Source organism: Anoplopoma fimbria, unplaced genomic scaffold, assembly GCF_027596085.1.
Source record: "Anoplopoma fimbria isolate UVic2021 breed Golden Eagle Sablefish unplaced genomic scaffold, Afim_UVic_2022 Un_contig_13891_pilon_pilon, whole genome shotgun sequence".
NCBI lineage: Eukaryota > Metazoa > Chordata > Actinopteri > Perciformes > Anoplopomatidae > Anoplopoma > Anoplopoma fimbria.
The window spans coordinates 2,841-19,529 of record NW_026550314.1 but is presented as its reverse complement, the minus strand read 5'-3'; the positions used below and the strand labels follow the sequence as shown (position 1 = coordinate 19,529).

General features: G+C 38.7%; 1 protein-coding gene and 1 long non-coding RNA gene across 2 annotated transcripts; both read left to right on the top strand.

The window, feature by feature from the left end:
• The first annotated feature begins 4,719 nt into the window (after positions 1 to 4,719).
• On the top strand, positions 4,720 to 7,354 carry LOC129115058 (GTPase IMAP family member 2-like). The gene is made up of 5 exons (XM_054626819.1): positions 4,720 to 4,801; positions 5,047 to 5,112; positions 5,998 to 6,054; positions 6,299 to 6,742; positions 7,242 to 7,354. The coding sequence occupies exons 1-5, from the start codon at positions 4,720 to 4,722 to the stop codon at positions 7,352 to 7,354; spliced, it is 762 nt and encodes a 253-aa protein (XP_054482794.1).
• Positions 7,355 to 12,191: 4,837 nt separating this feature from the next.
• Positions 12,192 to 16,036, top strand: LOC129115059 (uncharacterized). The gene is made up of 4 exons (XR_008532822.1): positions 12,192 to 12,218; positions 12,954 to 13,007; positions 13,111 to 13,166; positions 15,986 to 16,036. It is a non-coding gene; the product is annotated as an uncharacterized LOC129115059 (long non-coding RNA).
• Positions 16,037 to 16,689: the final 653 nt, after the last annotated feature.

Here is a 16,689-nt window from a genome sequence, read left to right as displayed (position 1 = left end):
AGTCATTGACCTCCACAAGGAGGGTAAGCCACAAAAGGTCATTGCTAAAGACGCTGGCTGTTCACAGAGTGCTGTATCCAAGCATATTCATAGAAAGTTGAGTGGAAGGAAAAAGTGTGGTAGAAAAAGGTGCACAAGCAACAGGGATAACTGCAGCCTTGAGAGGATTGTGAAGCAACGGCCATTCAAGAATTTGGGGGAGATTCACAAGGAGTGGACTGAGGCTGGAGTCATCAGAGCCACTACGCACAGACGTATCCAGGACTCGGGCTACAACTGTCGCATTCCTCGTGTCAAGCCACTCCTGGAACCAGAGACAACGTCAGAAGCGTCTTACCTGGGCTAAGGAGAAAAAGGACTGGACTGTTGCTCAGTGGTCCAAAGTGGTCCTCTTTTCCGATGAAAGTAAATTTTGCATTTCATTTGGAAATCAAGGCCCCAGAGTCTGGAGGAAGAGTGGAGAGGCACAGAATCCAAGTTGCTTGAAGTCCAGTGTGAAGTTTCCACAGTCAGTGATGATTTGGGGAGCCATGTCATCTGCTGGTGTTGGTCCACTGTGTTTTATCAAGTCCAAAGTCAACGCAGGCCGTCTACCAGGACATTTTAGAGCACTTTATGCTTCCTTCCACTGACAAGCTTTATGGAGATGCTGATTTCATTTTCCAGCAGGACTTGGCACCTGCCCACACTGCCAAAAGTACCAATACGTGGTTTAATGACCATGGTATCACTGTGCTTGATTTGCCAGCAAACTTCGCTTGACCTGAACCCCATAGAGAATCTATTGGGTATTGTCAAGAGGAAGATGAGAGACACCAGACCCAACAATGCAGACGAGCTGAAGGCCACTATCAAAGCAACCTGGGCTTCCATAACACCTCAGCAGTGCCTCAGGCTGATCGCCTCCATGCCACGCCGCATTGATGCAGTAATTCATGCAAAAGGAGCCCCGACCAAGTATTGAGTGCATACATATATGAACATACTTTTCAGTAGGCTGACATTTCTGTTTTAAAAATCCTTTGTATTATTGGTCTTATGTAATATTCTAATTTTCTGAGATACTGAATTTTGGGTTTTCATTAGCTGTAAGCCATAATCATCAAAATTAAAAGAAATAAACGCTTGAAATATTTCACTCTGTGTGTAATGAATCTATATAATATATGAGTTTCACTTTTATGAATTGAATTATCGAAATAAACAAACTTTTCCATGATATTCTAATTTACTGAGATGCACCTGTATACCACTTACCCATGGTGCATCAGTGTACCTTTCATTTAAGTTAGCATTTTCCAACAGATGACCACTACAGGATGTCTTTAGCTCGTCAGAGTTAAGGTGAGACAGGTGGGTCAGAAACTGGCCTCATTTAATAACTGATTCATGAGGAATCATAAAAAGAGTCATTTTTAAAGACTTGATCACAAACAGCAAGTTTATCTTTGTCTCATCACCCAATGTAAGCTGGAATAGGCTCCTCCTCATACATCAACCTGAACAGGACACGTGATTTAGAGATCAATAGATAGAAACTGATGTTTTCTTTAAGCCTGATGACATTAATTTTTACTGAACAATATCATAACTGATGATCATATTCCATAGCAAACAAAAACACTGATGAATAAATACAAAATCATAATCACAACTCCTTGCCTAGTTTTCTCAGGAAGTCTCTGGATGTTGATACTAATCAGTAGATAATATTTATCTTTTAAGGCTGTGAAAATGTTTATTTTGTACCAACAATCATTGTATGGAGCAGATGCGGAGGAGGGCTGTGGAGAGGGCGGCTGTGGAGAGGGCGGCTGCGGAGGGTGGCTGTGGAGAGGGCGGCTGTGGAGAGGGCGGCTGCGGCGCAGAGGATAAGGCATCATTCATTGATGACCGACTTGTTTCAATGTCACGGTAAAGGAAGTGAAGAAAATACTGGAAGGAACAAAAGAAGAGACAGAAAGAACAGAGAATGAGAGATGAATAAACAAAGAGGAAAAACAGCTAGAAAGTCAAAGACAGCAGACGACACTAGTACTAGAACATGTGGAGAAACACAGTCCAAGTAAAGATGTTTCTATTCATGTTTAGTTTTACACTAAAGCTCTCTCCCTCTTTATTTCCTGTCTTATTTTCTATTGAGGTAGTGAGTCTTTAATTGTATTTTATATAAATATGTATCCATAAAGAGAGAGAGACTGTGTCTGAACCAAAACATGCATCATGTGTGATTAGGGGGCCATAGATTCTGAGGAATCGTCCAATGGGAGGCCAACATGACTGAACCTGGTCAATGTTTTGGTAACTTAAGTCACCCGTTGGTGTGAATGTTAGTGACAGCTGATTGGTCCAGTTGAACCCAGCCAATCATACAATGTAAGCTGGAATAGGCTCCACCCCTCATACATGAACCTGAACAGGATACGTGATTTAGAGATCAATAGATAGAAACTGATGTTTCCTTCATGACTGATGACACTAATTTTACTGAACACAATTCCATAACTAATGATACATTGTTCATAGCAAACAAAAATACTGATGAATAAATTGTCACAACAACCTTAATTAGTTTTCTCAGGAAGTCTTTTGAAAGTGTTGATAATAATGCAGGTCATCAACTTGATTCTTGAATTGCTGTGTCAGTAGGAGCTATGTATGTGTTGTTGGTAATGCATTGCTTTATTTATAAGTAGTATTGTTTCAGTTATTCTCCATGTTTGCTTTATTTAGATATGATTTTTTGATAGATTTACAAAGTGTTTTATTTGGTAAGTTAATGGTTTAGTTTAATTATTTTGTATGAGTATATTTAGTTAAGTCTTGTTTATGAATTGGTTAACTCTGTGTGCTCCTGCAGTTAAATATATATGAGTAAGCAGGTATATACGACCAGTATGCACCTTTGAGTTTATTTATTCTACCAGAGCAGGAGAGGCAGAGATAGACATGATTTATTAGTTTTTTCTATTTTCTATTTGATTTTTTATTAATAAATCATTAGAAACATACATTTTGCATAGACAATGGACCCTTTTGCCTGCGTGTACCACTTACCCATGGTGCATCAGTGTACCTTTCATTTAAGTTAGCATTTTCCAACAAATGGCCACTACAGGACGTCTTTAGCTCGTCAGAGTTAAGGTGAGACAGGTGGGTCAGAAACTGGCCTCATTTAATAACTGAACTAAAAAAAGAATAATCATAACGTTTCTTTGTTTTCTCAGGAAGTCTTTGGATATTGATACTAATCAGTAGATAATATTTGTCTTTTAAGGCTTTACAAATGTTTATTTTGCACCAACAATCATTGTATTGAGCAGAATTATTACATGTCAATGAATGAATGAATGAATATCTACATTTCCTGTATCTCTACAGAGCCAGTTGAGCAACCTGAGAGGACCAGCAGCAGTGATGAAGGTAAATTAAACTGAACTGAGTCAGAAATATTGTTGTCTATAATAACAGTGTTTTGTTGGAGGCGTCTTAAACATTTGATTTCATTTAAATATGTAAAAGTTTCAAGCTGATAATACAGGGGTATTGGGGCCGGTGGGGGTGGAGAGGGCGGGTTGGAGCAGCAATGAAGGTCAATTAACACGTTTTGAAGAAAATTCTTATTTTCTGTGTAAATGTAAGATTTGACTAGATTGTTGGCTAGTGGACTCACGTTGTGCAATGATGTGGCTAATAATAATAATAATAATTATTGTTATTATTATCATAATATATAAGGTTATTTATTTAGTATCTGTAAATAAAGATATTTATTGAGCAGGTCTAATTCCAACTTGATGTCACCATGTTTTCAGTCAGAGAACTGTAATGTGTGAAGTCCACAGATTAACATGTGAAGCATCAGAAACCTTTAAAGGAGAGAACGATGTCACTGATGGACATCAATAGAACCCAAACGTAGTCTATAAACTACAGGTAGCCTACAAATGTAACCAACAGGATGTGAACATTTCAATGACTTGAGTTTCCATTGCAGGCTGTAAACTGTTCCACTCTGGGTTCATCCCAAGTCTCTTAACTTGCCTCCTCGATTCCCTCATTTGCGTCGTTTCCTTGCGTCTCTCCATGCGTCCCTGGTGGGCAGGACTTAGACGCAAGGAAACCAGGCGAGGAGAGAGGAGACGAGGAAATGTGTTTAAAGAGACACGAGACGTCCTTTCCTCTGGAGCGTCACGTGAAGCCACGTCTGTTTCTGATGACGGCTGATCATCATGTATCACTGTACTAATATTAATAAAGACACAAAGTAATCATCACTGTACTAATATTAATAAAGACAAAGTAATCATCACTGTACTAATATTAATAAAGACAAAGTAATCATCACTGTACTAATATTAATAAAGACAAAGTAATCATCACTGTACTAATATTAATAAAGACACAAAGTCATCATCATTACAGTCATTTAGCAGACGCTTTTTATCCAAAGCGACTTACAGTCAGTAGTATGTTACTGGATATTGATACTAATCAGTAGATAATATTTATCTTTTAAAGCTTTAAAAATCTTTATTTTGTACCAACAAACATTGTATGGAGCAGACTTATTACATATTAGATGTGAATGAATGAATGAATATATCTACATTTCCTGTATTTCTACAGAGCCAGATGAGCAACCTGAGAGGCCCAGCAGCAGCGACACAGGTCTCACTGGGAGGATTGTAGCTGGAGTCGGGGGCGGTGTTGGAGGCGATGAGGAAGGCTGCGGAGAAGGCGGTTTTGGAGGGAGCGATGAGGAAGGCTGCGGAGAAGGAGAGTTACAGCAGCAATGAAGGTAAATTAAAAATGTAACTGAGTCCAAAATATTGTTTTCTATATTAACATCTATGATTAGTGTTTAGTTGGTGGTGGGCTTTAACTCACATTTGATTTCATTTAAATATTTCAAGTTTATAATAGATGACGGATTCCTGTAAGTTCACCTTAAAGAAGATGTGAATTATATATATATATATATATATATAACATGGATTAAGTCATAACTTAGTTGTGTTTTCAAATTCATTGTTTTCTTCTCAGTGTCTAAGCAGAGGTTCAGGAAGCTCCAACTGCTTCATGAACAACTCCGCATCCTCCAATGTAAAGGTAAATAAAGTGAAGAAAAAATTATGAAGAAACAAAAGAAGACAGAAAGAACAGAGAATGAGAGATGAATAAACAAAGAGGAAAAAACAGCTAGAAAGTCAAAGACAGCAGACGACACTAGTACTAGAACATGTGGAGAAACACAGTCCAAGTAAAGATGTTTCTATTCATGTTTAGTTTTACACTAAAGCTCTCTCCCTCTTTATTTCCTGTCTTATTTTCTATTGAGGTAGTGAGTCTTTCATTGTATTTTATATAAATATGTATCCATAAAGAGAGAGAGACTGTGTCTGAACCAAAACATGCATCATGTGTGATTAGGGGCCATAGATTCTGAGGAATCGTCCAATGGGAGGCCAACATGACTGAACCTGGTCAATGTTTTGGTAACTTAAGTCACCCGTTGGTGTGAATGTTAGTGACAGCTGATTGGTCCAGTTGAACCCAGCCAATCATACAATGTAAGCTGGAATAGGCTCCTCCCCTCATACATCAACCTGAACAGGATACGTGATTTAGAGATCAATAGATAGAAACTGATGTTTCCTTCATGACTGATGACTAATTTTTATTGCAAAACCCCCAGAACTGATCATATTATATAGCAAACAAACCACTTGTTGCTTCTCTGTAATAATCCAGCACAAAACATCTGCTTAATTAATCAATAAAGAATAATAAGAAAGGAAGTCTTTTGTTATTGAGTACAGACATCACAGGTACAGAGGTATTGATTCAGATTATTATAATCATCTTAGTTCAGGATGAGCAGATAATAATAGTATCAGTCTGTTAAGGCTGTGAAGATGTTTGAAGACAACAATCACTGTATTGAGCAGATTGATGACAGATTACATGTGTATTAAACAATGTGTATCTCTACAGATCCAGATGTTCCACCTCTGAAGCGCAGCAGCAGCTATGAATTGTTGCCACCTTCCAGTGAGTTCAAATAAACTGTCAGAATTATTATTCTGTTTGTTTACATCTAGAGTTAGTGTTTGTAGGTGGTGGGTACTGACTCACATTTGATTTCATTTTAATATTTCCAAGTTGAAAATGTATTTAAAAAAACAAAACAATTTTAAATAAGACATGACTTTCTGGTTGTTAGTCCAGTTGTGTTGTCTTCAACCTGGATTAAGTTTTTACTTATTGTGTTTCTAACTCACTGTTCTCTTCTCAGTGTCTGAGCTGAGGGTTGTTCTGCTGGGGAACAGCTGGTCTGAGAGGAGTTCAGTGGGGAACTTCATACTGGGAGAGACTGAGTTCAACACTGAGGAAGAACCAGATCACTGTCTGAGAGTCAGAGGACGGATGAAAGAGAAAGAAATAGTTCTGATCAACACTCCAGATCTGCTGCTCCCCAACATCTCTGAAGACAAACTAAGAGAACATGTAGAAAACTGTGAGAGCCTCTCTGATCCTGGACCTCATGTGTTCCTGCTGGTTCTACAGCCTGAAGACTTCACTGAGGAACTCAAAGTGAAGCTCTGCAGAGTCCTGAAACTCCTCAGTGATCAATCGTTTGATCATTCTCTGGTTCTGATATCAACACCCAGAGAGGAGCAGTCTGGTTTCATGGAAAGATATAGGCAACACCCACCCTTAAAAGAGATTATCAGGAAATGTAAATACAGATTCATGTGGAGAAAAACCTTGAGCATCCAGAACTCTTAACACAGCTGGGTCAAGTTGTGAAAGAGAACTATGGAAGGCATGTCTGTCCATAAATGTTCCCACCAGGTATGCAGGCCCACCAGAACCGTTCCACAAAAATCACCAGAACAACACAGCTTGGGGACACAAACACTCTTCAGGAAAACTAATCAGAACAACTGCTAACATTAACCAAAAACAGGAAAACAGCCTCCTCACCACACTCATCCATGTCTCCCAAACAACCAGATTACACATCTCACTCACCAAACGGCTCCTACTGATCCTGAAACCAGTCTCTGCACATCAAGACAGAGACAAGAGAGGTGTAAATGTAATGAATAAGCATGTTTATATATGATAAGAGATACTATTGAAGAATAACAATAACTAAACTAAGCAAACAAAACAGCAGCTGTGTCAGTCAAGTTAGAGAGAACGATCCATGTTTAGGTGTTGTGTCTTTATAGCTGGGACTCCACCATGCTCAGGTGTGGTTCATCAGCTGATCAACAACCTGAAAGACAAATCAGACAGCAAACAGGACACGCCCCCTAGTGGAAAGGAGCGGTCATCACAATAGCAACATGTCAATAGATTTCTACAGTTAGTTAAATGTGGATCCAAACAAAAGTGAAAACACAAAGAAAAAAAATGTGTTCACTGAATTTAATGGTAAATGTTCTTTTACTTTTTACTTCATGTCCTTTTATCACCTGTTTCATTCTGCCACTGACTCTCTGCTGACTCCTCACTCACTGCTCTTAACCGTCCGGTCGGAGCCTCTAGTGATGACACAGCTGAGTGCATCTCCGACCCCGGTCACTGATCTGAGACCAGAGACACAGTGGAGGCAGACTGAGGTCACCTTTACACTTTTGATTTGTTTTCTGTTTATGTCTGACCCATGACTGCACTGCTGCAGTTGTGAAAAGCAGACAATGTTTGTTTTCTTTCTTGTTGATTAATCAATTTTGTTTTGGTTATTGAATGACTGTAAAAACTGTGTAACTAACACACAACTATGTAATCCAGATCACACTTGAATCACACACATTATGGACATTGATTACTGTGGTTAGGAATTTGGGTTATTTTCGTCCCCAATCGACATTCTGTATCATAAGCATTTTCTGAATATTATCTGAATTTTTGTTATCGTTGAAGGCATCTTTTGTGTTTTTATTAGAGTTCAAGGTAATCATTATCGTTGAGTATTACTCTCATGAGGATTGGTGTGGATTCTGTATTATATGTACAGTTTACGTTATCTATCTGAGGCAAAGACATGGAAACGTATATAACTGCATTATTATTCAAGATAAACAATATATCAATACTGACACATAAATATAATCAAACTAATATAGATTCCTTCAATGATCTGCTCCTTAGTGATGAAGCCTTATGAAAGTCAAACAGCATCAGCAAACTGCTGCTGAACTTATTAACAGACAAACTAAACATGAATATAAAACTGTTTGATGTGAAAACACTCTAAACATTATGATTGAAGCACCAGGAGCATCTCATCTGGTCTCCTCTGTCAGCAACAGTAAAATGTGTCTTATGATTGACTGCTTGATACTATCACCAGTTTTACTGTGTCTTTGACTAGCAACACCTATAAAATGTATTTTATTTGGTGTATCAGCTCCTTCACAATATTTCGATGCATACAACATGAACACCAAGTAGTTTAACAGCTATGTGATGATCTTCAGCTTTGGGAGGTTTAGAATGATTATCACTGTAGGAGAGGACTCCATCTCTTTGAGCCCACACTTTTCCTGTTTCAATATCTTTCAGTCAGTGTTGGTGAGGAGCTGCAGTTAAACATGGTAAATACATTTAACAAATACATTCTTGACTTAGGTTTAACATTTGTATTTCCCCCTGAGCTTTCTAATGAATCTCACTGGCTTCCTCGGTGGACGGACTTTTAATAGAGATGGTCTATTGGTCGTCACATGACCTACGTATGGAGCGTTTACCACGTGAGAACAGGTGGTTGTGTGTGGGGGAGATGGTGTGTGTTCAAAGACGTTGTTTGGTGTCAGATGTGAAGGTCAAGGTTGAGCTTTCTCTGGCTTAAGTCTGATAACAAAATAAGGCTAACATTACATTACATTACATTACATTACAGTCATTTAGCAGACGCTTTTATCCAAAGCGACTTACAGGAAGTGTATTCAACATAGGTATTCAAGAGAACTACTAGTCACCAGAAGTCATAAGGCATCTCCTTTCTTAAACAAGCATCTTAAAGCATAAACCAGAGCAAAAGTATAGTGCAGAGGCAAAATACTACGAATAGGATAAGTGCAACAACTAATACGAATGCAATAAGTGCTACGAGGAAGGCTCAGGGTAGTACTTCTTGAAGAGGTGAGGTTAAAGATGGGCAGTGACTCTGCTGTCCTGAGGTCAGTGGGAGTTCATTCCTCCACTGTGGGGTCAGGACAGAAAGAAGCTGTGACCATTGGATCGGCTGCAGGGACCTCTGAGCGACGGGGCAACCAATCGCCCGAGGCAGCAGAGAGGAGTGGTGGGGGGTGTAGGGCTTGACCAAGGCCTGGAGATAGGAAGGAGCTGTTCCTCTCACTGCCCTGTAGGCACAGAGTCTGTAACTGGATGCTCCTACAGGGAGCCAGTGTAGGGAACGGAGAAGGGAAGTTGTGTGGGAGAACTTGGGTCATTGAACACCAGACGTGCTGCAGCTTTCTGGACGAGCTCCAGAGGTCTGATGGCCGACGCCGGGGCTCCAGTAGTGAGTTGCAGTAGTCCAGGCGGGAGATGACCAGAGCCTGTAGAGCACCTGCACCGTCTCCTCAGTGAGGAAGGGAGAATCCTCCTGATGTTGTAGAGGAGGAGTCTGCAGGAGCGTGTGACCGATGCAACTAACAAAATCGTAACTAAAACACTTATTTTCAGTAACTGCTATTACGACCCACAGGGCACGAAGAGGTAAACTCTCAATTTACCATGTGCCTGGACAAACTCAATAAAAGACTTGGGGTCAGTCATGACACTCAAACTGTTATAGCTGAGCCTACGAGGATTTGAGACCCCACCTTTCTTGTGTTATGAGCATCTACCTTCCTGAAGATCAGAAGGAAACAGAGACACATCCAACTGTGCTTCAACGACTTAAAGAAACAGTTTTGATGCAAAATGTACCTTAATTTATATTTTATGCCCAGCGAGCATATGTTTAGTAATATGAAGAAATCCTTGTCATGTGGACCTCCTGTTGACCTCTCTCCATTCTATGACTTTTGGTTCATTTCAATTGATATAACTCATAATATTACTCATATAAACTCATACGAATAAATAGGCATATCCTTAATATTTATCATTTGGTAGGATCCTGCCTCATAGGTATTTCAATATATGCATCTTTAATGTTCGCATGATTAATCCTTGTACTTTGTATAATATATAATAATAATAATAATCAATCCTTTATTAGTCCCACAATGGGGAAATTATTTCTCTGCATTTAACCCATCCCGGAGGAGCAGTGGGCTGCAATGAAGCACCCTTGGGAGCAACTTGGGGTTAGGTGTCTTGCTCAAGGACACCTCGGCATGTTGCCGGTAGAGGGGTTTGAACCACCAACCTTGTGGTTATTCTATGGACAAGCGCTCTACCTCATGTGCCACAATAAATAGTCGCCCTTAATATTTATCATTTGGTAGGATCCTGCCTCATATATATATATATATGTTCGCATATTAATATATATATATATATATATATATATATATATATATATGTGTGTTTATGTATGTATATATGTATATGTGTATATATGTGTATATATGTGTATATATTTATATATGTATGTGTGTTTAATCTAACTCAGTGTAACAAATTTACTTCATTTGTAAACAATTTATAAATTGACTGTTAAATTTCATTTATAAAGAACTTGATCATTTGTTTTTTGTGTATATTAAATATTAAGTCCTTGTACAGCTTGAGAAGAACTTGAGAAGGTGGTGTCATGATTTTGATCTTATGTTAAATTTTGTTAGTTAAACTAATAGTGTCGTCTTGCGTAAGTGTTTATGAATCAAAACTGAGTTTATAACCGTTACATATTTTGATATTAATTCATTGTCAGAGTTCTAACTGAACAACAGACAGCTGATCAGCTGAGACCTTCTTCATATTTAACTGACGTCTCTTTAAAATGACTCTGAGGACGTCTCATTTGATGAATGTCTGTGTCCTCGACTCCTCCACTCCTCTCTCCTTTGTTCTCATCTCCCATCTGGATGGACTAAGAGGTGAGGAAGCGAGGAGGCGAGGAAAGGAAGCGAGGAAATGAGACAGACCTCATCTGGTCTCCTCTGTCATTAAGAGCAGACCAGATGTTACTCTTGTGTTGTTCCTCAACGATGTGACGCCTCACATCTCCTCTCTTAACCCTCCTTGAGGATCACCAGGTGTGTACAGGTGTAGAAACGGGTGGAGCTCCCAGTGGCTCTGAAGTGAATTTCTCCACATGTTGTCTTTGTGTGTTTGATCACCTGATTATCTCTCCATGTCCAGCAGGTGGAGCTGAAGCATCAACCACTGATGTCTGAGCCTCACAGAGCTCTGCTCCACTTTTCTCCTTCATGTTCCTCTTCATGTTTATTTGCTCCACCTCCTCTGTTGATGCTCGTGTCATCTGGATAATTAATATCACAAACTGAAGTCAAACATGGACTCCAGGACTTTTTCTATCAGGAAATATGACAATCCATTTTCACCACTGTGATGGAAAAACTGATTCTGAGTCATAATGAGAAAAGTTTCTCATTATTTTCAGTTAATAACTCATTATTTTGAGAATGTTTCTCATTTTGACTTGCAGGATTTGTTTTCCTCCATCACAGTTTCATAAATGGGCTTCTTATGAATGAAATAATGTCTCATATCAAATCATAATAAATGTGTGTCACTATTTAACAGACTGGATGAAATAAACAGGCTGACATTTGTAGATACGTCACTGATATTAAGTTAAAGTTTGATGTTTAGTCAAAAGTGAGTCTGTGCCAAAATGAAACTTGTTTTCTGCAGATATCAGAAGAGGTTGTCATGGTGATCGTTTTGGATGATAAGGCAGAACACGTTTGTAATATCACTGGAGTAAAATGAATATGTTCTCAGCATGTGACCCCTACATTCACTGATATTACAGATAATGTTAAACATGAGTAAAATATGTCAATTAAGCTGCACATCAGAGGAATGAAAACAAGAAGTTGAGAATGATGTGGAATTATGTCATTTAAAAAATGCTTTAAAACATTAAATACAAAATAATAAATGTGTTTTTAAAAGTCTTTGTTACATCATTTGAAGGAGTCGGGCCCTTTCCTCCTCTCTCCTTTTTACTTTCGTTTCTCTCCTGTCTTTCACTGGTGGAGCAGCAGAAGTTCCAGCTGGTGAGTAAACGACTAAAAGCAGATGAACAGAAATGATGGAATAATAAATGGAGTAGATGATCGATGACGGTCGGTGAACGCGGATCGATGAAGAGAATCGATGATTTAAGACGCAGATTGACAGACTGTCAAACAGTCTTTCTCTTGAACTGAGGAGTCAGAGGACGTCGTTTCAGTCCGAGTTTAAAGTGAAACATCTCCAGTTGTTTATGTGCAGCTCAACTTTAACATTTCATTCTTTTATTCACGGTGTGTTCACTTTATTATCGGAGGTTATTCCGCCATTCAGGGTTAGGGTTAGTTCCTCAAGAGAAACAGGAAGAAGAGTTCTGACTCATTAAAGTCACATTAACGGACATTTAGGAGATTTTATATAAAGAAACTTTAGAGTTTCACCTTTAAAACGTGTTCAGATATGTTTAATATGAAGATATATATATATATATCTATATATATATATATATAGATATATATATGAAGATATATATTTACAGACATATGAAGATGTAATGGTTTTACAGACAAGTGTGTGTTTGTGTGTGAGAGAGTGTGTGTGTGTGGTTCCTTTTATACTCTTGTTTTTCAACATTCAATCTTTAAAATGAAACATAAAACATTATTAATATAAAAGTGTAGTTTTCACTTTGTCTTCACTTTAACTGTGTTGATGTTTTTACTCTCTAAATGTCTATAAATCTGTTCTTGTCTGGTGATTGTCATGTTGTCATGTTACAGGACAGTTGGTGAAACAGAGCTGTTTGACTTCAGCAGACAGAAACACAGACACAAGTAAGTTTTCACTGTCGGTCCAAACGTATTCATGATTTAACTCTGGCTGTCTGAGTGAATGAGAGCAGAAGAGATCCTGAGTTCTTTTGGTTCGTCCCTCCAGGTGAATTTGTCTCTGATGTTTCCAGCAGAGTGACATCATGGCGACAGCAGCACCAGGTGAGTCCAGCCAGACTTTATGAGTCTGGATCAAAGACTGTCCTCTCTCACTGTCCACATTTTACACACATTATGAAAAAGGAGAAAAAAAGGAGAAACTTTGTCTTCAGACCTTAAATCCGGTCTGTGCGTCCTGAATGAAGCTCATCTGATTGGACAGACTTATTTTAAAACACTAAATATGAGAACCAATAAAAAGGACAGACAGCAGAGACTTTTCATAGACTCAACTTAACAAAGAGAGAAATTAAGTTGAAATCATGTTTTGATCAATGATTCATGTTTATGGTGAGTAATGCATGTAGGTATAACTAACAGAAAAAAAAAAAGTGCTGATCAAATATGAACTCTTATTCACTGGTGTGACCTTTGTGCTTTGTAGAAAAACTGCATCAGTGCAGCTGCGTAGTTAATCTTTAATCAGTCCCATACTGTTTTTAAGTGATGTGGATTGACAGCATAGTTTGGTGTATTGCACCATCAATTTACTGTCAGCATGTAACGTTTCTCTGTTACTATAAAATTGTCACTCTACTCTGAAGCATCATATTTTATTCTGTGATTGCAGTTTGATTAAACATTATTTTGTCATTATTGTAAACCAAGTCTTTGATGTTCAACTTGTAAACAAAGTCTTACATTAACACCCCAGTTTGACTAATCATATTTCAGTCTGTGACTGTGTATGCATCTACAGTTTACTTAGCTTTTTGAGATCTCATAGCTATCCGACCTGCCCAAGACTCATGAAGTGACTACATGTGAATATGTTCTTAAGATCCAAACTGGGTTATTCCAAATCTAAGACCCACGTCGACTTAGTACCCCAAGACATATCTTTGCTTTGATCTATTTAATATAATGTAACGCATAACTACAAATTGCAGCACATTCATTTCTGTAGTTATACAGTGGATATAAAAAGTCTACACACCCCTGTTAAAATGCCAGGTTTTTTGTGATGTAAAAAAACGAGACAAAGATAAATCATGTCCGAACTTTTTCCACCTTTAATGTGACCTATAACGTGAACAATTCAATTGAAAAACAAACTGAAATCTTTTAGGGGAAAAATAAAAAAAAAAAAAATTACAATAACCTGGTTGCATAAATATGAACACCCTTCAACTAATACTTTGTTGAAGCACCTTTTGATTTTATTGCAGCACTCAGTCTTTTTGGGTAGGAGTCTATTAGCATGGCACATCTTGACTTGGCAATATTTGCCCACTCTTCTTTGCAAAAGAGCTCCAAATCTGTCAGATTGCGAGGGCATCTCCTGTTCACAGCCCTCTGCAGACCCCCCCACAGAGGTTCAGCTGGGTTCAGGTCTGGGCTCTGGCTGGGCCATTCCACAACTCTAACCTTCTTCTGGTGAAGCCATGCTTTTGTTGATTTGGATGTATGCTTTGGGTCGTTGTCGTGCTGAAAGGTGAAATTCCTCTTCATCTTCAGCTTTCTAACGGAAGCCTGAAGGTTTTGTGCCAAAATTGCCTGGTATTTGGAACTGTTCATATTCCTCCACCCTGACTAAGGCCCCGGTTCCAGCTGAAGAAAAGCACCTGAAGCAGCTGCTGCCCCACCATGCTTCACTGTGGGTGTGGTGTTCTTTGGGTGATGTGCAGTGTTGTTTTTGCGCCAAACATACCTTTTGGAATTATGGCCAAAAAGTTCAACCTTGGTTTCATCAGACCATAGCACATTTCCCCACATGCTTCTGGGAGACTTCATGTAAGTTTTGGCAAAATGTAGCCGGGCTTGGATGTTTTTCTTGGTAAGAAAAGGCTTCCGTCTTGCCCCCCCACCCCATAGCCCAAACATATAGTACACAGCCAGTACTTGCCAGAAATTCCTGCAGCTCCTTTAATGTTGCTGTAGCCTCTTGGAAGCCTCCCTGACCAGTTTTCTTCTCGTCTTTTCATCAATGTTGGAGGGACGTCCAGTTCTTGGTAATGTCACTGTTGTGCCATATTTTCTCCACTTGATGATGACTGTCTTCACTGTGTTCCATGGTGTATCTAATGCCTTCTCCTGACTGATACCTTTCAACAATGAGGTACCTCTGGTGCTACCATGGCTTTTGCTGTAAGATGCAACGAAGAAAATGTCAGGAAAATCCTACGAGAACAGCTGAACTTTATTTGGGATTAATCAGAGTCACTTTAAATGCTGGCAGGTGTGTACTGACTACTATTTAAGATGAGTTTGAATGTGATTGGTTAATTCTGAACACATCCACATCCCCAGTTATAAGAGGGTGTGCACACTTATGCAACCACATTATTTTACTTTTTTATTTTTTCAATTGAATTGTTCACGTTATAGGTCACATTAATGGTGCAAAAAGTTCCGACATGATTTAACTTGGTCTCATTTATTTACATCACAAAAACATGGCATTTTAACAGGAGTGTGTAGACCTTTTATATCCACTGTAGCTCTGAACGCGGGATGAGAACAGCCTGACTACAGCCTCATCTTTCTCCTTCTTCCCATTGGGCTTTGTGTATCTACTTTAACAAACACACACTTGACCTGAAAGGAATGGCAGAGTTAGGGACACAAAGAGGGAATACTTTTTTAATTGATAATAATTTATAATTCAGAATAACCAAACCAAGGTTGAAACTTTTGGCAACAACACAGCCCAAACCTGAACTTGATATTTTCTCCAGACCTGTCAGGTTTAGCTTGGGAGGCAGATCTCAAGTAAAGACCACGACTGTGGTCATGCACGTGAAAAGGATATTACTATAAATCCAAAGGGATCTCAAATATACATGTGAAGTTGATCTGGGGTTTTTTCTGTATTTTCATAGGTGATGATGAGTTGAAGGACAGAAGCAGTCCAGACCTTGGTCGACCTAACTGTGAGTCAAACTGAATGGTATATAATAAGAAAAGAAAAGTATATAATATTAAAGGTATAAAAGACTAATAAAGTAAGAAATATTCATGTAGTTTAACCAAATGCTTGCCAGGAAATTGTAACTTCTGCCTCTTAATCTCAGACAAATAATATAGCCTAATATCAGTATGATCAAGGTGGAAATAAAGAAGATATGGAAATGTGTTAAATCACTGATCATAATGCAAAACCCAACAATAATTGAATGGTGCCACTGTTAGTGTGCTGATCAACAAAGTGAATCTGTTGAAATCGGTCTCACTTAATGAAGTCTATATGGTGGACTGTGTCATTTTGCTGTCATCCTGTAACTTTCTCTGCTACCTCTTAAAGTGTAATTTATTCTGCAGCATCATATTTTATTCCTCACTTGCAGTTTGATTTATTTTCAATGCTGTAATGACGGTATAATCTGACTGAAACGTTGCCTCTGAGTTGCCAGTGGTAACCAAGTCTTTGATGTTCTACTTGTAGACCAAGTCAAACATCAACAACCTGAGGAAACTATAAAAACTAAAGTTCTGCCAGGCCTAACACTGAGGCTCGAACCAGTCTCTGACCTGAGTCCTTGGCTCAGGTATCTTTATCAGTTTGTCTACGTGTTAAAATCTGAAC